This window comes from Parambassis ranga, chromosome 10, assembly GCF_900634625.1.
Source record: "Parambassis ranga chromosome 10, fParRan2.1, whole genome shotgun sequence".
Taxonomy (NCBI): Eukaryota; Metazoa; Chordata; class Actinopteri; family Ambassidae; genus Parambassis; species Parambassis ranga.
Genome location: NC_041031.1, coordinates 5,028,207 through 5,051,020, shown reverse-complemented (window position 1 = coordinate 5,051,020; position 22,814 = coordinate 5,028,207). Strand labels below are relative to the sequence as shown.

The following is a 22,814-nucleotide window of genomic DNA, read 5'->3' as shown; positions in this document are numbered from 1 at the left end:
AACTTCACTTATTCAGTGAAATTTCCTTCATCATTCAGACACATCGTAACAAATATTATTTCCAGCTTCAGGTTTGATTTAAAAAAAAATATTTATTGCATAGATTCAAAATTAACACTTATAACAAAATACTCCAAGAAATATATAAAACACTCCAGTGTCTCTTTTATGTACAGGCAAAGCCCCTGATCCTGAAACTGCATTAGGATTAGGACACATGCACGCCTGTGTCTTTTTTCCACTCTGCATGCGTGCGTGTGCTAAGCTCAAATGACATTTACAAATAAACACAGTCCTGACGATTCCATTTTCTTCATCCATAGATTAAGGTGTGACAGGCTAAGAGGGTGACCTTGCTGATTAAAAGTGCGTCTGTGCAACATTTATAGTCTGTGGCCTCTCTGTACAGAAGGAGTTCATCCGATCCTTGAATGAGCCGAGGTTAGGCTGCTGCGTTCTTCATAAACATGGCTCGTGATTCCAGAGGGATAACTCCCAACACAAGGCTCTGCTTCCTGGAAGCAGTCGCTCCGTCGTTATCTGGGTGACAAATCGGAGCTGGAGGAAGGGTCGGAGCTGTGAGGTGATTGGAGAGTGAATGAGTTGGAGGTGGGGGACATCTTCAGAGGGCTGCTCAAGTCTCCGTTATTAAGCTTCCACAGCAGCTCCTCGTTCTCCATGGACAGGCGCTTGTTCAGTTGGGACTCCTTGTGAAGGTACTTCTGCAGCGCTGCCTGCTCTGTGGACAGCTGCCTGTGGACACACAGACAAGGAATGACGCAGAAATATACATATTTCACATTTAAATCCCCTGCAGTAGTAATTATTTGGAACAGATGTGACATTTCAGTGACCTTTGACCTGGAAGAAGCTCAAAGATTTACAATAGATTGGCCATCATACACTACCTTGACAGAGCGGCTTGTCGTTCCATGCAGGCTTTGAGGTTTTCGTTCTCCTGCTGGGCCTTCTTTAGGGTCTCATCCAACATGGCATTTTTCTCTGCCTGTAAAAACAAATATCAGGCTCATTTAATAACTCATGCGTTTCCCCCATTGACAGTAAAACCTATGGACAGAGCTTCCACGACGTCACCCATTTGTTTCTGAAGAGCTGCTTTGAGGCTCCGTGGGAGGCTCCGGGACGTGATGACTGCCGCCATGTTGGCAGCGTCACGTCCGCCAAAACTCAAAAGTCTGAATAAAATTCAACGAGTGAGTTTAAAATTCACCCCCCGTGCAATTGACACTAGAAGGGAACCTATCATCTGAGACCAGAATGGTTTTTTGTACCAGGCTGTAAACATGTTCATTTCTGCTGTGAAGTCGGCCATTTTAACATGGGAAATGACTCGCTTTTGGAGCCAGCCCCCCGTGGTTGCGGCTTGAACTACAAGTTTTGACACTTCCGCATGGGCTTCAAGTCTGAGCCCCAAAGGTTGCCGCTTGGTTTCCCCACATTTATCACATCACTTGTTTTATCATCAGTCCTAGTTCTCACCAGTTGGCCCATCTCCATCAGTCTTTTCTCAAGCTGGTGGAGCTGTTTGTTTTTCATGTCCAACACCACTTTGACGCTCTCCAGCTCCTGTTCCAGGTACAGACTGTGGGAATCATTCTGAGGGGACGAAGAAGAAGAAGCAGATATAGAGGATCATGAAGCCAAATGTTCAGACTACACAACAGAGGGCACGGTGTGTCCCTTACATTCTCCTGCTGGACCTTCTTTAGGCTCTCATCACATGTTATGTTTTTCTCTGTCTGGGGAGAGAAAAAAACAAGTGTTGCTTTATAACTCATGTGTTTCCAATGTCAGCAGCGCTGCTTGCTTTATCGTCAGTTGTACTTCTCACCAGTTGGCCCGTCTCCATCAGCTTCTTCTCCTGCTCGTGGAGCTGTTTGTTTTTGATGTCCAACACCGCCTTGAGGCTCTCCAGCTCCTGTTCCAGGTACAGACTGTGGGAATCATCCTGAGGGGGCAGATATGCAAGGTCATGTAGTCAGATGTTCATGTGATCCTAACGCAGACATGGAGCTGAATTTTAGCCGGTATCGTTTTGCTTTTTTTGACATCTTTCTCTTTCTGGTTTTTAAATCACTTTGTTACAGGCATCATGGGTTTTCCCACCTTTAATGCTCTGGGCAAACACCAGTAAAGTCATGAGATGTTTCTAATGAGGGAGCACGACTATAATAAGCTCCCAGATAACACAGAAAGAGTACCTCAGTCTTTTCGGCCAGCTCGTCCCTCCTGTTCTCCTCTGCAGTCAGCTTCTCAATGAGAGCATTATTCTTTGCAGTCAGGTCTTGAATCTGCTCCTGCACGCAGCACAACAAAGCCACTGAGCAACCTCTTACACACCAGTTCAAACATTTAGCTCTTCTGTCAATGCATTCACTTACAGATAGAGCAACTGCATCCTTTTTGGTTTTCATGAGCTCTGGAAAGTAAAACATACAGGCATTAACAATCACATGACAATAAAAATAAGGAAAAAATGGCTTTAGGTTGAACTCAAAATTTCAATGACTTGGACGCACCTTCCAGTGACACTTCATGCTGCTGTTTAACATACTGCAGCTGTTCATGTTGGCCCTCAAGCTCCAGCTTCATGGCTTCATGACTAGCTTGAAGTTCGTTCATCTTGAAAAAAAATAGGTGAACATTTCAGGGTTAATGACTATAAACCATCAACGCATTTTACCACAATGAATCATCCACAAACACTGTGAGCTCAAACCTGCTGTTGCATGAGAGCCTTGCTCTCATCCCATTTAGCCTGGAGCAACTCATGTAGCTCCTTCTCCTTCTCCAGGCATTCAGAGGAACTGACAGAGAAAACTGGAAATAAAAGGCTGCATTTACTCTGGGTGTTATTCATTCAACTGTATCAGCAACTGTTTGTGTAAGAAACTTGATACGTTAGCAAATACTTCATTACTACAGAGTGTGTATAGTTATGTGGCAAAAAAGGAATTGGGAAAGAAATAAAGGTGCCTCTTGCTTTGCCAACCACAGTGCAGTCATTTAGGGGACCGCAGAATAAGACAGAAACAAGTTGATCGGTTTTGCAATTGCTGATTTCCAATTTGATGTTTTTCCATGTTTTGTTTATGCAGTAAGTGTGAGGTGTAAATCACATTTGCTATTTCTGGACTGTTTCCAGTGCCTAGTGTTTACATGTGGTCTGAAGTAGGTGACAGAAACCAGCTTCCCAGCTTGTCTGCAGTTTAAAGTGGATGTGCACACACACTGCAACCTATCTATTTTATGACAATAAACCTCAAACTTTTTCAAACTCAAATAAATCCTACTGCATTGCCTTGCCAAGAGGATTCACCCTACCCAGTGGAATAATGGCAGAAGAGCCAGGAACAGACGCCAAGCTAACACTGGGACTGTTTATCAGACTTTGGCATGTACATCTCAACAGAAGGATTCCAGCATTCTGCAGCCATGTGTTTTTATAGTCCAATCCCCAACACTAAAACACTTTATGACTCAGTTAAAGGTATGAGGACCTCGTCATGTCAAAATCAGCTGCATGTAAATACTGAAGAAAGCAGTTCTAAATGTTTGTAATGTGTACGAATGATCGAGAGGCTGTGTGTAACATTTGGCAGTGGAGAAATGCTGCAATCTCGTTCTGTGTGAGGTCACTGAGGAAACAGACAGGGACACTGTCTGAGAAGGAAATAAACTAAAGAGGAAACTGTATAGTCATAATATTCAAACACCACCTGCCTGAAGCAAAGAATGTGTTACAGCACAAATATAACAGCGCTCGGCATATAAGAGCAGTCATGTGGAAGTCCCGAGGCTGCGAGGGAGGGGAGGAGCCACTGCACTACTGTTGCCTTAAGTCAGAGACATGAAAGCCGGTGTGCGAGCATGTTGTCTGAGCGTGCATGTCTCTATTCATGCACGCTGTTCTAGTGTGACAGCACTTCGACTGGAAGTAAATATGGATCACTGCCATAAAGCCTCAGGTGGCGTGACATTCCATCAGTGGGAGCCCCTCCAGTGTGGGGTCAGAGGTCAGCTTAATGCTCTCTGGGGACTTACACAGCTCTGCTCAGCCCTAGTGAAAACACACACATGCCTTGTCATATGGGCATCTGATTTACATGGCAGGCAAACAGGACGTCCACCTGCATACACTAACAGAGTCCTGGAACTTTATCAAAAAGATACAGTGTGTCCCAGGAGTATGTGCTGTGCTCTGGTGATGACTATTGTACACAATGAAATGCAATATAATGTCACAGATTAGACCAAGGGGACCCCAACTTACCCAGCTCTCCATGAAGATCATTCAGCTCCTGGGACGGCCTCCTGCACTTTTTCTTGGCATCATCAAACTGCAGGAAATAAAAACGCAAATAATCATAAATATGCTCAAAATTGCTACAATAGGTTTCCTTATTGTAACAGAAACAATAATAAAGTGTCAGTCAACAATAAAATTAAGCAACACCAGTAGTGACAGTAATTTAAATATGGGAATCAGCAGCAGATGAAAAGACTATAACCAGTGACAGCAGGAGCAGAATGTTTTCATTTCACACACGCTTTGTGTCAGTAACTCCATTACTCCTCTCAGTTTTGCAGCAGAGGCTACACTGTATCTGCAGCACTCCTGTGATTTCAAACTAAACAATCCAACAACTTTTCCAACCTGACATCATTTGCAATACACCACACAGCATGCATAATTTAAAATCATCTACATGACAAAAAACAGGCAAGTAACGAGCCAAACATCATCTCACTGATCAGTTTATATTATCAAACAGGTCTCCTGTCCTGCTGTCCTCCAGACCTGTTTCTATTCCTCACTGCAGAGTAGAACAATCAAGAAGTCAGTTACCCTCTCTGCAGGGCAGGGAGCACTAAAGCAGGCTTTGCTGCCAGAGCAACCCATAGCCCAGTCTCAGCCCTAGACTTTAGCAGTCCCCCTCGCCGAGTAGTTAAGGACACCTCCAGGACAAACAGTGGTCCTGGTGGACGCACCACCTCCACACACACACACCTCCCTCCTTCCAGACTGGTCTGACTACATCTGAGGCAAGACTGAAAAAGCCGCTGTGGTGAGTGACTGCAGAGAGCATTACCGTATTTAACCTAAAAAAAAAAAGGGGTGGGGTGTAGGGGGGCCAGGCTACAGTGTGACTGAGTACAGCCTTCTAACCAGTGCAGTGAGTTTACTTTAAGACAGCTGTAATGGAGTAAACAGATAAGTTGTAGAGCGGTGCTGATGGAGCAGAGCTGGTGCTGTGCAGCGACATACCCCGGGGGTACAAGGAAAGCCTTCACTACTACAATCACATTACATTACCATCTGCTGCAGAGCTACGGGCTTCATCACTCAATTAAATGATACTAACAGGATGTGACGGATCAAATTTCCTGTTTCTGTGCGAAAACACTTTTTACAGGCATTTAGTACAAGTCTAAAAGGGTCACTTGTTATTTGACTCCAATTACACACAGTGATTGCTTGTCTGAGGTGGAATCATACACCTGTAAGTGTAGAGGAATAGGTTTTGATTTACTGCGGTAAATCTAATCAATCACGGGTATCGATGACTAATTGCTGCAGATCAAAGTTTTCTGGTAATATAACATATATCATCAAGCAAACAAAAAAACAGAACTAGACTGCATATTTTTTCTGGGTTGTGCATGCATCTCTACACTGAAGTCGAATCTTAGTTTCACCGCAGCTTTATTTTGAAAGACGGTAGGGCGAACTAGGTCCAGCGCTTACACACTTTAGTGCTTGGCTGCCCTTCACATCCATATCAAGTCAATAGCTGGGGCATTCTCACACTCTGATGGTCGGGTTCAGCCTCCTATTATTAGTGTGATGAGTGGCCACCAGATTCCATTCTGCACTACATACACACTGACTTAATATACAAGACTGGAGCTTGCTGAGGTTTATCACAGCTGTAGCTATCTAAAGGTCTGCTGTAAGGGATCTGTCTGGGGTCACTCTGGAGGCAGAGCATAGAGCTAAAAAACTAAACTAAAAACATGAGTCCAAAGGATTTAGAGCACACAAGTGATTTTTTTAAACACTTCTGAGCTGCAGAGTGCTCAACTGGACACCAACAACTTGATGAACAACTTTCAGGGACTTTACTTCCCTATTTACTATTACTATTGCACAAGAGCATTTCTGAGTACCAGAGAACTAAAAGAGCTCGTTACAGTCAAAGCACATCATCAACTTTTAGCTTTGACAAGAGGATCTAGGAAAGCCGTTCGGATCAACCTGTTTGTAAAGCACTGTGTGGAAAAAATGTGAAAGCTAATAAAGCAGCAAGATTAGAAACATGTTATAAATACACACGCCCCTAACCTATGAATCCATGACATTAGGACATTTGTGTTTGTCAGATGCTGGTCACAGTCATTTTGGCGTCTTCACAAGCCTCGTTTTATTGACGTTTCTTCAGGGATGCAGCACACATTCTGAGGTAAAACCAGGACAGTCATTAAAGTCTGGAACAAGGGTGCATTTCTCCTCAGAGTTGCGACATTTTTCAGTAAATGACAACAGCAGGACTGTTCTGTATTGGATAATGTCCAAGTGTGTCTGCATGTGCTACCGTCCTCTCACTCATGCAACACCAACAAAAACAATCTTTATTTATTCTTTTAAATGAAAGTCTAAACTTTGCTGCCATGATTTTCTGAAGCATTAGTCTGCACCATTTTATCTCAGTGTTCAGGTCAGGCTGAACACCTTCTGCATTATCTATTGTCTTTCAGTTTGAAAAATTGACAGTAAAATGGTCCAAGTCGTTTATGAAAGAAGAAGAAAGTAAATGTTTGTACCTCTGCCAGTGCTTTCTGTAAGATGATGGACACTGCATCATAGTTAGAGTAGCATTCTGTCTGAATGCTCTGGTCTTTCTTCTCACCCTCAGTAACGGGTCCCACATCCAGAGGTCCGTTTCTCTGGTTTGGTTGAGAAGCACGCTGCTGGGAGTGTTGCTGGTGGGAGCTGAACTTGGATTTGTTCTTGTCCACTGCAAAACAACATGGGTTGAGTGTTATGACAAGTTGCAAGCCTGCAGTTTTCTGTATGCTAATTCAATCTGGCGCTCTGCAGGCCCTGGCTACTAAGGACAGCTCATTTCAACAAGGGCACTCTACTTAAGTGTTGAGTAACATCAGCATTATAAATACATTAGATATACACTGTTTACTCAGCTACAACTATGAGACATCTAAAAATGAGAATATCTGACAATACCACAGGCTGCAGTGGGGAGAGGGAAAAGATACATCATTGATTGTGTTGAGTGATTGTCTTAAAAAAGAAGAATGTAGTGAATGTTACATAACACAGCAGAGCCAGCAGAAACGGCCGGGGACATATCAGGAATTCCAGATAGAATGAATGATAGATCTAGATCTTTATTCTTGTCATTTTGCTTGGTTAGCATAGTTGACAGAAAAAAAAAAAAAATACACACAACACCAAGTCTAAGGAAAAAAAACAAAACGTGTGTAAAATATCAAAATCTTGTTTTGCTTATGTAATATTTCTAAGATGTTTTTTAAAGTCTGTGAGCAGTGTAATGGTGATACTAAAACATTTGTACACAGACACAGATTGTTAAGTTGTGGAACTCCCCTTTCAATAATTTCAATGGTGCTACAGCTCACTGAACCCAAAAGCGATTCTTTGAATTATGATGCCCTCTGCTGGCGTAAAGAGCAGAATCTGAAGCACAGCATGTACCAAAAACATGTCTACACAGAGTAAAGCTCAGATTCAGAAATCTGATCTTCACATGTTCACATTGAGGACATCATACAAAATAAAAAGAATGAAAGCTGACTTGTAATAAGACGATTTAATTTGCATTTCTACCCACTTACATGTATTTGTTTATTTAAGTGATTGCTATAATTGCTATTTTTACATAGTCATCAAATTTTCTTTTCCTCTCACAGCCATCCTCACTGACAACATGTCCATGAGCAAAAAGGCAAGGTATGCAAGACTAGGAGTGGACCTTATAAAACATTCTGCTGAATCTTAAATATTCATGTTCATGCCCATCTAAATCATTTATGATAACCTGAGGTAACCAGGCTCCACATTCTGAAAATATGGCAATAAAGTTGGCAATGATTCTGAACGAAACTAAAATGGTAATTTAGTCCGGGCTTAGAGAATCGTGCATTAAATCCAGTTTGTTCATGTAGTAAGAGAAAAATACTGGGTGACTTAGTGGCTCAACAGCATTGTGCTCTGTTGCTGTAAGGAGATATCGCATCACAGTACAGAGCATGATGGGTGATGAGACCCCTTACAATCAGCTGCTTGTTAGTGTTTGACTGACAAAAAATGTCAATCCTTGTTAGGACTATAACAAACATAACCAGCATCACAACAAGGTGGTTCAACTTGGAGACCAAGAACCAAAATAGTACTGGACATGGCGAGCTGTGAGCAAGAATCTTACCGACATACAAACATATAAAAAGGTGGTAAAATAATGTGTGCTGTCCTGAAATATCATTTGGGCGTTTTGGAGGATTGGAGGTTTCAGGAACAATTTCAAACACCACCAGTATTCCCATGTCAGATCCAAGGTAGGTAAAATGAAAGCTGAACCTCGCACTGAACCGCCAGCTAGTAAATAGCTACACTAAAAATAGATTCCAGAAATGGACAACAGCACAGATCAGTTTGGAAAGAAAACACCGATTGCTTTGGCAGAAATACTGCAGCACAGAGACGGCGCTGCCATAACGACGACAACATTCAACAATAAAGGTAACTGACAGACCTGTTTGGAAAACCACGGTGTTCTTCTTGCATCCTGACAGCAGTTGAATGTTTCGGAGTAAACCCTTGGCTGTCAGACGCACGTGGATATTTGAAAGTGAGAACTTAGGAGACCATAACATCTCTAAAAAATGATGTTTTTAACCAGCTGAGAATATAAAAAGTTTTTATATGCAGACGCTTGATGCTGCCTTCGAACTGCAAGCCATGGTGCACTCAGGTGACAGCAGCACTGATCTGGTCAGGCAGAAAATAAATACATAAATCAGAAAGCAGCAGTAAATGAGGACACCGGGGTCAGCATGGCAGGCCTCCCAAAATCAAAATTTAAATCCCAGCTGGGAACACCAGAATCATAGACTGGCCAGCAGTTTGTGGCACGGTCCAACAGACGAGATGGGGACAAGGAAGGAAAAAGTAAAAAGCTCCTTAATCCTTTTGCTAAAGCCAGACTTCAGCTATCCACCAAATGCATCAACCTCTAAAAGCCAAAGTGAAGAGGCATCTCCAAGCTTGATGATGGTAGTGCTGTAGCAGAGCCAGGATGCAAGGGGATGAGCAGGGGGGTGGGGTGGGAGTAAAAGGAGTAGGAGGAGCGAGCGAGCGGCATAGCTGCAGCCAATGACAATTTCATCTTGTTCCCCGACTGTCCTTATTTACCCTCTGCCTGTCACCATTAGTGGGTTGGCAAGACATGGCATGCCATGTCTTTCCCACAAGGAAAGGTTATGTCCGGTAGCAACAGGGTTAGCTAAGGTTCCTGTGAAATGTAATCATTGTTTTTGTGTTGATCTCTTCTCATATTGTGTATTCACTTAAAACAGGCAAAAGAGAAAGATGAACCAAATGTTCTACCAGACCTACCTGAGCTTGGTTGACCATGTCTTGTAGAAACAGTCTTTTTCAGAGGGCTGACTTTAGAGCCTGATGCTCCTTTGCCTGTAGTTGCAGCAGACGTGCACGCTGTGGTCAAAGCTGTTACAAGAAAAAATCCAGGTGAGCAAAGAAGCCCGAGTTACTCTGACCCATTTTTAAACAGGAATAGTGATAACTAAAGTCAGGGTTTAACAGGGCCATCACATGATAGAACAAATGTCTTACACAGAGTTCAGAAAGAGACTTAAGTGATCAGTTTACACTGAATGGTATCAAACAAATAAAAGGACATGTCAAGACTTAAACTGAATATGTGTGTTCGCTCTCACATGGTCCAGTGTTGTTCCTGGAGATGAGCCTTGCTTTCAGGCCTATAGATTTTAATTGGGTTGGTTTATGTACAGCGGCCCCAGAAACTGTTGGACAAGTGGAGATATGATGGTTAAATGCAGCAACACATGCCATGGAGCTCTGAAATACACAGTCATCACCAAAATGTCTCTAAATAAACCATCATTAGTGTGAATACGTGTTCTATACTTAATAAATGAAGTCAAAGAAACGATAAATATAGCACAGAGACCCCAGGTTTAAGTCCACTGTCAGTCTCACTTACTTTTCCAAAGCTTTCTATGTTTCCCATTAAATGCAGATAACAAAGGGATGATACAAAAACGATAGGATCCAATGAGCAGACATGTCAAGAGGGTGAGATCACAGCTGGATGTTACACTCTCTTGACTAAATGAAGAGTTGTTGAAAACATGAGCAGGAAATTCAATCCAAGTGCAGCTTCGAAGTCCGGTGTAAGCAGCCATGGGTTTAATTCACAGAACAGACAAAACTGCGCCTTTGTTTGAGTCACCTCAGACGACATCGGCTGTGATGTCTGTCTGTTTTCTCTCCTCCAGGCAACGCTGTGTGTGAATTGGAGTGGAATAGAGCCTGTTGCCATGACAACAGGGGGGAGGGTTAGAATTGGGTCCTCTCAGCCAATCAGACCTGTATGCTGTTGAAGATTCTGGAGGAAAACATCCCAAGATCCTCCCGTATGACAGTGCTTTTCTGTTTATAATCAGCAACTTCATTCGAACCATTCAAAGTGTTCAAAGTGCAGCCGTGGCACAGATCATTTGACGGGACAGGCCTGAAGGACAAATCAGTCATTCAAATTTTTGCCATCTCTAAAAAAAAAATTTGAACAGTACTTTTCGTTTTTAGTTGAGTCTGTGTCCCGCCCACTAACATGCAGGAGGTGGGCTTATGAGGGGCTTACGAGGGCTTATCAGGGGGCAACCAAGATGTTCTTGCCTCACTTCTGGGAAGCCATCATGGCATTCATCTTCAGCCTATGATCCAACCCTAGTCCTGAGGTAGATCACCATTTAAACAGCAGCCCCTCTACATGTCAGATAGTCTGTACATTTCCAAAAAAAAAACCTATATATTAAGACCCACCTGGTGTTTTTCCTGTGAGAGGACTGGAATTAGTGAGACATTTAGACAGCCCCAGAATCTTGCGGGGAGAGCCTATTAGAGAGGGGCGAGCGGGAGTCTGAGGAAGCCGAGATCCACGAAGCTGGGGTTTAATGCTGGCTGAGGGTGCAGGTCTATGTAATGCCTCCGTTCTCTGAATACCTTGAAAGAAATTCAGGACAAAAAGTTCAACACCATCAATGTTTTGTTTTCTGTTGAAGACAAGGTCAGAAGAAAGAGTCATTTCAAATGATATTTTGCTCTGCTGACCTGCAGGCCGTCCCTCAGCTCAACCGAGTCTTACTCTCTATACTTTCCTATGCTGTTCATCTTGTAGTACTACTACTTCATATTTGCTGTAATAAACACATTTGTTTGTAAACTTGCCTGTCTAGAGAGGAACAGTTTTGACAGAATGTCTAAACACTACTGAATGTGTGAATGAACATGTGTAGTATAAGTCAGCTTCTGTTTGATGATTTCTTTTACAAAGGGAGGGAAGACCTACCACATGGTTTCCTCTGTTTACACAGTAAGAGAATAGGAACGCATTAAATGCCTGTACCGGTAAATGAATATCAGTTTTCATTACAGACCCACTTTCTTCTCAGAGAAAGAACAATTCTGATCTTCAGCGTTACCACCAGCTCCTTTTAACCTGAAATCCCTCCACAAGGAGTATTTGGTAAATTAAGAAGCATCCTTACTTGCACTGGTTGGCTGCTGGGAGTGAGCGCTCCTTTCAGCTTTAGACATGCTGCTTCTTCCTTGTTGTTGCCTCACAATGCATGATCTGGAGCTGGCAGCTGGTGATTGTGAACATGGTGTTGTGCCTAATGTTCGCCTTTGAAACCTGCTTTTGTAGTCATCCCTTGAGACTCCGGCTGTTGTCAATTTACTGGACCAAGCCTAAAAAAAAAAGAAATTTGTGACTAAACCCCACTCTTACACTGTCCATTGGTGACAAAAAACTACAGACATTTTTTTCCTGCCAGTGGTTAAAATAATGTAAGTCCATACATCTACAATACTCACACACAGGCTGGGCTTTCGAACCTCTGTTGGGGGAGTACAGCTGTTTGTTTCTTCAGCCTGTACGGCCCGTTTATTCTGTGAAGAGCCCTTGAGATTCCCTGGTTTGGTGTGGCCCTTCAGGGTGTCTGATTTTTGAATGGCACCACTAGCTGAGGTGGTTCTCTTCTTCTTAGGCAGCCTGGATGTCAATGAACAGCTCTCAGCAGAGCGTTGAGGCTGTGTTGTGCGGGCAGAAGACCTGAGCTGGTCTAAAGCTGAGCTTGACTTGATGTAGATTTTGTTTGACACACCATTCTTTGGAGTTGGTTTAGAATCCATTTGGCCACCTTTAACTTTGAAGGATTTCTTGAATGATGGGAGACAGCCAGCATTCTGTACCGAGCTGCCTGGTGCTTGGCTTGAGACCGCATGCTCAGAGCTGGAGGAGATGTGGCCACTTACGGCTGGGCAGTGTCCATCGACAGCAGCACTGCCGCTGGTATTGGGAGAACCAACTGTGATTGTTGTTTCTCTGCGTGATACAGTACATTTATTGTTCACATTGGCTTGTTTTTTGTGTTGTGAACCTGGCACTGCCACGTGACGGCGTGATCTGGTCACTAATTTAGGTTTTACATTGCAGAAGTCTGACTTCTTGACTTCCATTGTATCGTCTTTGCCTGCTGAAGGCGGCTGTCTTGCAACCAAACACTGCTCACGAGTGACCGACATTTGCTTCTGTGTAACAGGGTCGAGTCCTGGTCTGTTTGCACTTCCAATGCCAGGAGACTCAGAGAAGGAAAGGAGGCGGGATATCTTCTTTCCAGTGACTGGTACTGGAGTCGAAGTCTGATTATTATTATTATTACTATTATTAACACGATTTTGCATAACTGATGGAGTGAAGACAAAAGTCATGTCTAGTTCTGGTGTAACTCTTTCTGAGAAATAAGGCAACAGCTCTGTTTCAGCACTTGTAACCATAGGCTCTTTTTCACACTGTGCAGATCTTTCACATATGGTAAAAGTCATCAAAAGCCCCTTTTCATTCTCACTTGGCAGAGCTATACGAGAGGGGGATGTTGCAATATCATTTTCCTCAGTCATACCAAGACAGGAACGGCCTGTATTCTCGTCAGTGTCTCTTTCTGTGATCGCCTGCAGACTGAATTCAGCACGGACTGCCGGACATTCTGGCGGGTAGTTGCATGATTTGTCCAAGGAAGAGACTACTATGGGTGACTGGTCGTCCAGAAAGAAACTGTTGCCCCTCATGACCATTTCTCCAGAACTCAGAAAGCAGCAGTCATCTGCAGTGTACTCCCGATGGGAAGCACCAGATAAACTCATTTGGCTCAACAGGCCAGCTCCATTTGTGCTGTTTACAGGTGAGACATTAAACGTGTTTGTTGCTGCTGAATTGGCATTATAGTAGTTATCCAGCGGGGAACGTTCGTTAACACAGTCCAACGCGTTTCTGTCAGAGGATCTGCTGGCTTCTCTGTCACTCACGTTGGAAATACTACTGTTGGAGTCAGGTGACCACGACATGGATGGGTAACAGTTCTCAGGGTAAGGAAACAGCTGTAGGCCCATGTGGGCTGAAGGAAGTGTGCCCTCAATGTGTTCTGTGGACATATTGTCTCGTTAGATATTTTAGAATTCTAAAAGGACTAGGTCTACTTGTGTTGACTTGTATCTTAGTAGAAGTGTAATCCAATAATTTGGTAACCGGGTAACATCATCTGTAAAAGACAAGAAAAAAGGTCAAATATGAAGATTTCACACATTCTTGTTGACACTATCATGTCATCTTTTATCTTCTTGATGAAAGACCTGATGTACTATTCTTAGTACACAAGCACACTTTGGAGTGCACCCAAAACAGACATCACACACAGGCTACATCTTACAGGATAAACACCACAGCTGACACCGAGGCTATATATTATATTATTTTAACAGTCTAAAAAACAAAAAAACAATTGCTTCCACATTAAGAAGAGCAAACAGGCAGTTGGAATGTGAAGCAGACACATGTCTCAGCTACTCTAAGCTACACTCTTGTGCTTATTTAAGCAGGCTTGACAGCAAAGCTTGTAACCATTAATACAAAGGTGGTAACGAGGTATGGAACAGAGCTAAATATCAGGTCTACAAATAAGCCTGCAGACTGCAAACATCCTGCTGCATTTATATACCGGTATATATATCTGCTAATTTATGCAGAATAAATAAAACAATCTGTGAGGCTGCTTTTCTATGGCACATACATTTGTCACAGCAAGTAAAAATAAAACAAAACACTGAAGCAGGTTTAACAACTCAAACCAACCTTCTAAAGCAGCTGATAACATACATTTACACCTTTTATTAGCGTGACCAACAGTCCAAATCTGGATGAATGTTTAACAGGCAGAGACACACCTTACTGTATCTTAGCAAAGCCTTGTAGCCTTAGCAAAGTGCTGTGCTCATTGAACCTTAGAGCTTGTCTTAGGAGTGTTAGTTCATGCACCATAGTTCATAACACAATTTAAATTACAATAAAGAGCAGAGTCATTTTACTGGGTAGAAATATGTGGGGACACAGTTTGTTGTGTAATGTACAACTGCACCTAAGACAAATCATAACCTGACGGTGTTCATGGGAAACAAAACCACGAGTTTCATGCTAAAAGACAGCAAGCCGATAAGAAGAAGCAACACTACAGGAGAAAAACAATCAACTCTAAAACACTTTCTAAAACACTCAACTGTTCTGTGACCCAACTTTCAATACCTCCTCGTGCATCCTCCAGCCAGTGATTCATAATGTAGAAAACACTTCCACAGTAAGTTGTACTGCCGATGTATCAGCTAACAGAGTCCACCACACCACTGACAGTGGTTCCAGCCCCCATTCCAACACTCCTCCCTCTTTATATTCAGAATCAACCAGGCATTAATAACTCCACAGCCTGAATGGGGTTGCCCCCTGTGCAGTCATTAGCTTTAATTTCCTCCCTCCCCTCCCAGATGTAACGTGACTTTGTCCTAGAGGCTCACTGCAGAGGTGGATCAGCGATCCCTTCAACCGGCTCCTGTGTCAGTACTCCTGTGTAGTGTCAAGGTCCAGATAGGCAATGTGCTCAGTGTGAATCAACATGTTACGTTATCCTTGCTGCTCCCAGCAAAGGGGGAGTGTCCATGAACTGCCAGACTGAGATGGCATTCATTGTTGCTAAGCAGCTAAACTCCCTCTTTTGAGTGAATGGATCAGGCAGCTTTTTTAGCATAGCATGAATGAGAAGGGGAGCAAGGGGACAGGAAGTCTAGGTGCAAAAAGAACCATTTTTAAAGGGTACACCCCAACAAGAAATTACCATTAGAACTTCCCTCAGATCCCCAAGATAGCAAAACACATAACTATGTTCCTAAATACTCCAGGTTTGAGGACATGGCCTTATGTTGTACACAAACAGCTTGACACCTGACACTGCAGCAGTGATGTGACACCACAGTCTAAGACCCCTAAGACCCATGCTATTTCTGCTTAATCTATACACGGCACATGACCCTGGAACTAAAGAGATGAAGCTTATCTCCAGAGTTCCAGGAGTTAGTCCTATGTCTTGTAAAATATTAGGTGGGCTTTGAGACAACTGAAGTGTTTCAGTACTCATCTCTGTGTGAGGACGTTTAACAGAAAAGCCGACTTTAAAAGCAGCAGGTGTCATTCATAACCTCAGTGACACGCAGCCACAAATAATACACTGAACATTTAGCCAGCCTTTCAACAGTTTACTAGATATGGTAAAAAGCAACGCTGCCTTGCTGAATTGGCTCAGATTATAAATGAAGCTGGTGATATATGTGTTTAATGTAGGTTGCTGCCTTCAAAGTGAATGATAGAATTGAAAATCTGTTCCTGAACCTCCCAGGCACCACACAAAAGCCCCACAGTGGCCTCTGCCTCTTGCATTGGTAATCAGTCATGTCAGTGTCACCCAGTAAGCGGTTATGAGCAGAAAGGCCACCCACCAAAAGCCAAGGAGCAGTGATGCCATGCACTGCAACAGGGCAGAAGGTCAAACGGGGGGATTCCAGTCATTGAACACAAGGCTGTCCTCTGTAAAGCACACCAATGAGCCCGGAAAATGGCACAGAAGTGCTTTTCAGTCAGGATATCAAATCTGTCCAGCAAAAAGTCAAAGTTTCATAACAATATCCACTAAAACAGATACATAAACAGAAGCATAAACATTCTGATTAGCTCTTTGAGTTACCCAAACAGTAGCAAACAAACAACATTCAAGCCAACTCTGAGAACTTCACAAATGGCCAAGAAACAGCTTCACCCACACTCACTGCTGGCCTACATTAGCTGAGTCCCCCACTCCTCTTCATCTGGTAAGCTAACTTACCGTTAGCCGTTAGCTTATTTGACACCAAGTACGACAATACAGCAGTAAGGAAATAAAATACACACTGCGTTACCAGCTGCTTGTCAAAGTGTACATTTGGCAACTTTGTTGTTGTTTAAAAAGCACAAAACAAAACTGAACACACAATTTGAGAAAGCGCCGGCATGCTAATCGCTACCTGTCATTAGGTGAGTATCAGCGTCTGAGCGACCAATCAGCTTCAGCTGCTCTTACCAACCTTTGACGTCATCCTCATCAGCACAGCTGGCACTAAACCAGCTGCTTCCCGGCTGCGGCCGACATCCAGCAGGCGCAGCGATGGACAAGTGTTGTTTGCTTGAACTTTGACTTCTCGGAGACAAAACAGTGGTGAGTTGGCGAACATTTAGGCTGCGGCTGAAAAGATATTGTCAGGTAAATAGGTAACATCTTTCCTCTCTTTCAAAACAACATACATGACGCTCTTTTCCAGCAACAACGTGGTATTTGTTATGCCTTGTTTTTCTATGTTTCCAATAATTAAACTAAAATGGTTATGACCTCCTTTTCTTATGTTTTACTATGTTATTTATGTCATTTGTGGGCGTCCAGATGACATATTTTTATTGTATTACTCTTGAGCCTGTGACAAAAACGAACAGTATTACTAAAGTATACCTGGTGCAAATCGGGATCCTTTATCCACCAGGAGGGGGCAGTATTTGGTACCATTAACCAGCCATTAAACCATACAGCAAAAACATGTCTCTAATGTTTACACATACCACTCCTCATTCACACCTGAACGCTGTTATGGTTCAAATGTAAAATTACTTTTGTGAATAATGATGTAAAATTGTTTGTTTAAATTATCCAAATACTCTGATTTAAAAAAAAGTCAAAATGTTTGCACAAATAATTTGCACAAGTAGCTATTACAAAAAAACTGTAGTTTATATTAAAACACTTCAGCATCTCTTGTTGTTGCAGTGGTATATACCGACCTCTGAGTGGCATCTCTGGTTGTTGTGGTGACACAGGGTGGATGTGAACCCTGTGTCACCACAACAACCAGAGATGCCACTCAGAGGTTGGTATATACCACTGCAACAAGAACCCAGGGTTAGAGCCATCCACCGCCCCACACCTGTTTTCCATTGACAAGTTCTGCAACTTCATAGCATGAAATGGCTGATTTGTGGTGTAGGCTACAGTTGGTACGGAAAGTATTCAGACCTCCTTAAATTTTTCCCTCTTTGTTATATTGCAGCCATTTGCTAAAATCATTTCCCTCATTAATGTACACACAGCACCCCATATTGACAGAAACACACAGACTTGTTGACATTTTTGCAGATTTATTGAAAGAAAAAAGTGAAATGTGACATGGTCCTAAGTATCAGAGCCTTTGCTGTGACACTCATATTGAACTTGTGCGTCCATCTCTCCTGATCATCCTTCAGATGGTTCTACACCTTCATCTGAGTCCAGCTGTCTTTGATGATACTGATTGGACTTGATTGGGTTGATTAGATTGTTGACATTTTTGCAGATTTATAAAAAAAAAAGGAAAAGTGAACAAGTTTTTTAAACTTGGATTTGGGGATCCTCCACCATTCCGCAGATTCTCTCCAGTTCTCTCAGGTTGGATGGTAAACGTTGGTGGACAGCCATTTTTAGGTCTCTCCAGAGATGCTCAATTGGGTTTAGGTCAGGGGTCTGGCTGGGCCATTCAAGAACAGTCACAGAGCTGTTGTGAAGCCACTCCTTTGTTATTTTAGCTGTGTGCTTAGGGTCATGGTCTTGTTGGAAGGTAAACCTTTGGCCCAGTCTGAGGTCCTGAGCACAGAAGGTTTTTGTCCAGGATGTCCCTGTATTTAGCGGCATTCATTTTTCAATTCAATTGCAACCAGTCGTCCTGTCCCTGCAGCTGTTGGGCCTGTATTGGAGGTGATCCATAAAGCCCCGACTGGTGGAGGGCTGCAGCGATGGGTCACTTTCTACAACTTTCTCCCATCCCCCGACTGCATCTCTGGAGCTCAGCCCCAGTGATCTTTGAGTTCTTCTTTACCTCTCTCACCAAGGCTCTTCCCCCCTGATAGCTCAGTTTGGCCGGACGGCCAGCTCTAGGAAGGTTTCTGGTCTTCCATTTAATGTGCTCTGAGGAACCTTAAGTGCAGCAGAAGTTTTTGTAACCTTCTGTCTCTGAGCTCTTCAGGCAGTTCCTCTGACCTCATGAACCTCATCTGTAAAGTCTTCTACAGACAGGTGTGTGTCTTTCCTAATCAAGTCCAATCAGTATCATCAAACACAGCTGGACTCAGATGAAGGTGTAGAACCATCTGAAGGATGATCAGGAGAAATGGACGCACCTGAGTTCAACATGAGAGTCACAGCAAAGGCTCTGATACTTAGGACCATGTCATATTTCACTTTTTCTTTTTAATACATCTGCACAAATGTCAACAAGTCTGTGTTTTCTGTCAATATGGGGTGCTGTGTGTACATGACCCACCCACTGAGGTCTGCAACCACATATAAACCATGTTTCCCACCAAACAGTCAGAACTGATGAAGCTGCTTGGATGAGGAGAAAATGTCTTCTAGAAAACTCTACAAGTCCAGACGCCTTGCTTCAACCTTCTCTACGTATGATGACCTGGATGACTGAGAATCTTCATCAACATACATTAATGAGGAAAAAATGAATGATTAAATGATTTTAGCAAATAGCTGCAATATAACAGAGTGAAAAATGTAAGGGTGTCTGAGTACTTTCCATACTCACTGTAACATTAGCATGGCAAGTGTTATTCATATGATACAACACACAAGTATTTACTGTGAATGGGCTGTGGTACATGTGAAAATATGTCACTGGACAGACAGTGGTATGATGGGTGTTGTGGGCCATGATGCTTCGAAATAGAGGCATATGTGAGCCATAGACAGAGGCAGAGCGGCATGTACCACTACAACAACAAGGGGTGCCACTCAGAGATCAATATGTACAACTAGAGCAAAACGGGATAAACCACTTGATACCATCAGATTTTATTCATTTAAACCTGGATGTGTAATAATTACATGATCATAATCCATATGATGCCAGGAAGCAAATCTATGTACAATATAAAAAGTGCTTCGTTTTACCAACAAAGAAGGAATATGGACACACTGAACATCCTTAAAGACATAAAAGGAAGTCTCTGACTACGTCCCCAGGCAGGAGATAAATATTCTCAGATTTTTGTTAAAAGAACAATTATATATCAGTAATGTCAGTCAAAGGTACAATATTTATTTGTATGCTCACATCAATTTTTAGAGAATACTACTGTGCTCAGTGATAAAACATAATGTATATCAGTATACTGCATCAATTTTGAATTAGTCCTCAGTTTAACTGCACACTGCCGTGTCCTTCTGCATGGATTTATAAGACAACATGGCCTACACTTGCAGCTCCCACACATCTCCGCTGACATCAAAGGTAAAGCAGGAAAATAACAAATGAAACTTTGCTATCTATGGTCATCAGTCTGAATGAGTAATTCCGCAGATAGGTGCAGGACAGTATCACACACTGCTACATCAGTCATTAAGTGTAAGAGACAGGATGAAATGTACCAAAATTAACACGACAAGATTATTGTTCCTCATCAGCTGTAGGCCACATGGCTGCTGTCCTTTAGTGTGGTATGAAAAATGACTTCTAGTCCAAAAGGCAAATAAAGGTGCACGCTCTCAAAATGGGGTGGCGATGATGGAGGCAGGATACAAGAGGAGGAGGAGGAGGAGGAGAAACATGCGTTTAACAGCGATGTTGAAGCTACAGGAGTAAAGCAAGGAAACTCGTCTTTCCTTTTGTGTCCACTGGCAAGCAGAGGTGAACAGGCACTTCTCCCCCAAGTCCTTTTTTCCTTTATCTCCCTTTCTTCTCATTTGACACATGTTGGCCAGCTGAGGCCTCCGCAGGCAGCAGAGACAATAATGTAAATGACAATCTGGAGAAAGCAGAGGGACAAACTTTACTTCCTGCAGAGCTGTTGATATAATCACAGACTCAACCATATAAACACAACAACACATCAAGTGCTCCAGAGCCCCTCAGGAAATAAACAGTGAATGTTTTACAGAACAGCTGAGTCTCATTTTTATTAAAACCAAAGGTCTAACAATCAAGTAATCTTGAGCATGTTCTATGTCAATAAAACAACAGCTCATGATGACTGTCATTACTCACCAGGGCCACTAGTACAATGGCAACAGTCAGCTTGAGGTTCTTCATACACATGGCTCGTGCAAGGTTACGACTTGTGGTTTTAAAGGTAACCGACTGGAGAAAAAGGAAAAAAAATACCATCAGTCACAGTATCTGTGGTTAGGTAGTGAACAAGACTTACTGTATTTACTCACTGATGAATATGATGCATTAGAGAACATATGGAAAAATAATCATTTGTTACTCACTGAATCAACTAGATTTTCTGTCTTGTCAATCAGCAACTCCAGCTTTTCTCCTCTCTGAGCTACCAAATCTGTAAAATGAACACAAACACATAGCAGTATAATGATTCATATCAAAAGGCTGGTGAGATGTATCTGATTCAGTTTACTGCACAGGTCCTTAAATTATTATTCAACGATGTAAATGATTAAAAGTGTATTAGCGTCACTGTACAGTGAGGAAACTAAAGAGCAGCTCACCTATGTTGCGCACCATAATGCCTTTCAGATCGTCCACTTGCATCTGAGTCTCAGTAACACGATCTGATCCCCTTGGATCTGAGTGATGTTTCTATAAAGATGGAGGAAGAAAGACAGAGCAAAGAAAATCTGTGTATTCTCTGATCCTCAAATCTGCATGTGATACCGAACTAACCAGCAGTCACTGAGCCCTTGCGCGACAAATGTTCCAAATTAGCTCCAGTATTGTACCATACTCACCATCTGAGCTGCCAGTGTAGAGGAGAACTCACTGTTCATGGCATAGGGTAGGGCTGTTTGTGCTCGTGACCCGTATGTTGTCTGAAAGCGCCTCTTGACTTCACTGAGGAAGCTGAATGCACGTGACCTCTCAAAGTCCTTTAACAAGAATTACATTTGTGAAATTATATAAATACAAATTAAAAAATCTAGTGCACAATGTATCTATATATCTACTGTTACGTTAACAGCAGCCAAATAAATATTTTAAAAGATACTTACATCATCAGTGATGCATAGGTATATAATTCTGTCATGGCAGATGTAGTGGAAGAGATAGCTAAAGAAAAAGATAGGTTGATTGATCAACAGGTGAGACATATTTTATACAGCTGTATACTTTGTATTATTATTTAATATATTTATCAGATCACATCCCTAGTGTCAATAGCCAAAGGTTATGCTAATATGAGAAAACATTACATAGATGCAGCCACTGCATACACGGGTGATGTTATGACTCCTACCTGCCGTGACTGTAGGTCAACTTGTTATTCTCAGAGGGGATTTTGGCTAATATCTGTTCAGTAACTTCCAGGAAATTCCCGCCACACCATGCATGTTTGGCCAAAATAGTGGTTCCACGGGCCACCACAGCAAAAAGAATTGCCATGGCAACAGCTGGGTTTTCAGCTCTATCGCTCGCTGAAAGCACAAGAACAAAAACAGAGAGTTGTTACAGGTAGAAGCAGCAAAATAGCTGGGGCAAGGGAGGATTATTGTGAAATATGGGAGAGAAACATTGCAGCTATATGAGGACAACCTTTATCTATGTGTATAAATAAGAAAGCTCAATTCTAACATTAGTAGCCACTAAGCTAATTATCACGTACATTCAGTTGTCACGAATGAAAACGATGATGATGGACGAAAACGAAAGCCAGGTTAACGAGCTGGTAACAACAAGCAAGCTAATGTTGTTGACCAATGTACATCCGCGTTAGGGAGCCGGATAGCCGTTTAATACAATATCGGTTAAGGTCTCTAGCTACTAAGCTTATGGGCTTAGCGGTGATAGTAAATGACAAATTCAATACCTCTATATATCAGCGATGTTCAGAGTAGGTCATTAAACGCAAATGTCTACATCTAAAGAGGTTTCAGCAGCTAGCAAGCTAGCTAATCCCTTTCGAGTGACTTCTGCTATGCAAATCCTCCAGACCGGAAAAGAAATCTCTTTCCTGCTGGGTAATGTAGTTTTTACCACAGTCGTTGTCCTACCCACTCAGTTCAATTGTTTCGCGTTAAGAACTACATTT

At 42.5% G+C, this 22,814-nt stretch overlaps 2 protein-coding genes across 6 annotated transcripts; both read right to left on the bottom strand.

The window, feature by feature from the left end:
• Positions 1–160: 160 nt before the first annotated feature.
• Positions 161–16,788, bottom strand: mtus1a (microtubule associated tumor suppressor 1a). Of its 5 annotated transcripts, none has more exons than XM_028415789.1 (17): positions 14,964–15,223; positions 12,203–13,926; positions 11,875–12,076; positions 11,150–11,329; positions 10,021–10,107; positions 9,680–9,790; positions 6,847–7,040; positions 4,295–4,361; positions 2,741–2,841; positions 2,541–2,643; positions 2,403–2,440; positions 2,223–2,318; positions 1,853–1,969; positions 1,707–1,760; positions 1,501–1,617; positions 909–1,006; positions 161–753 (listed from the first exon to the last, which is right to left on the bottom strand). In XM_028415789.1, the coding sequence occupies exons 2-17, from the start codon at positions 13,817–13,819 to the stop codon at positions 537–539; spliced, it is 3,399 nt and encodes a 1,132-aa protein (XP_028271590.1). In that variant the 5' UTR covers positions 13,820–13,926; positions 14,964–15,223; the 3' UTR covers positions 161–536. The 5 variants fall into 5 exon arrangements, with proteins under 5 accessions (XP_028271590.1, XP_028271592.1, XP_028271594.1 ...); XM_028415791.1 differs by lacking the exon at positions 14,964–15,223 and adding an exon at positions 16,766–16,788 and having other exon boundaries at positions 537–753; XM_028415793.1 differs by lacking the exon at positions 14,964–15,223 and adding an exon at positions 16,588–16,710 and having other exon boundaries at positions 537–753.
• Positions 16,789–19,604: 2,816 nt separating this feature from the next.
• Positions 19,605–22,725, bottom strand: sybl1 (synaptobrevin-like 1). Its single transcript, XM_028416268.1, has 8 exons — positions 22,593–22,725; positions 22,023–22,200; positions 21,778–21,835; positions 21,517–21,654; positions 21,277–21,367; positions 21,040–21,107; positions 20,813–20,905; positions 19,605–20,573 (listed from the first exon to the last, which is right to left on the bottom strand). Exons 2-8 carry the CDS (start codon positions 22,166–22,168, stop codon positions 20,508–20,510), a joined length of 660 nt encoding a protein of 219 aa, XP_028272069.1. The 5' UTR covers positions 22,169–22,200; positions 22,593–22,725; the 3' UTR covers positions 19,605–20,507.
• Between the last annotated feature and the right edge of the window lie 89 nt (positions 22,726–22,814).

Bases quoted from the DNA above. Each gene is read 5' to 3' on its own strand.
- mtus1a (XM_028415791.1), bottom strand. From the start codon at position 13,819: ATGTCCACAGAACACATTGAGGGCACACTTCCTTCAGCCCACATGGGC. The intron at 7,041-9,679 runs GTAGGTCTGGTA...GTTGTTTTGCAG, and splicing joins ACATGGTCAACCAAGCTCAG to TGGACAAGAACAAATCCAAG. The intron at 2,842-4,294 runs GTAAGTTGGGGT...TTTTATTTCCAG, and splicing joins TGATCTTCATGGAGAGCTGG to TTTTCTCTGTCAGTTCCTCT.
- sybl1 (XM_028416268.1), bottom strand. From the start codon at position 22,168: ATGGCAATTCTTTTTGCTGTGGTGGCCCGTGGAACCACTATTTTGGCC. The intron at 20,906-21,039 runs GTGAGTAACAAA...CTTTTTCTCCAG, and splicing joins CAGAAAATCTAGTTGATTCA to TCGGTTACCTTTAAAACCAC. The intron at 20,574-20,812 runs GTGAGTAATGAC...TGCTTTCTCCAG, and splicing joins CCATTGTACTAGTGGCCCTG to ATTGTCATTTACATTATTGT.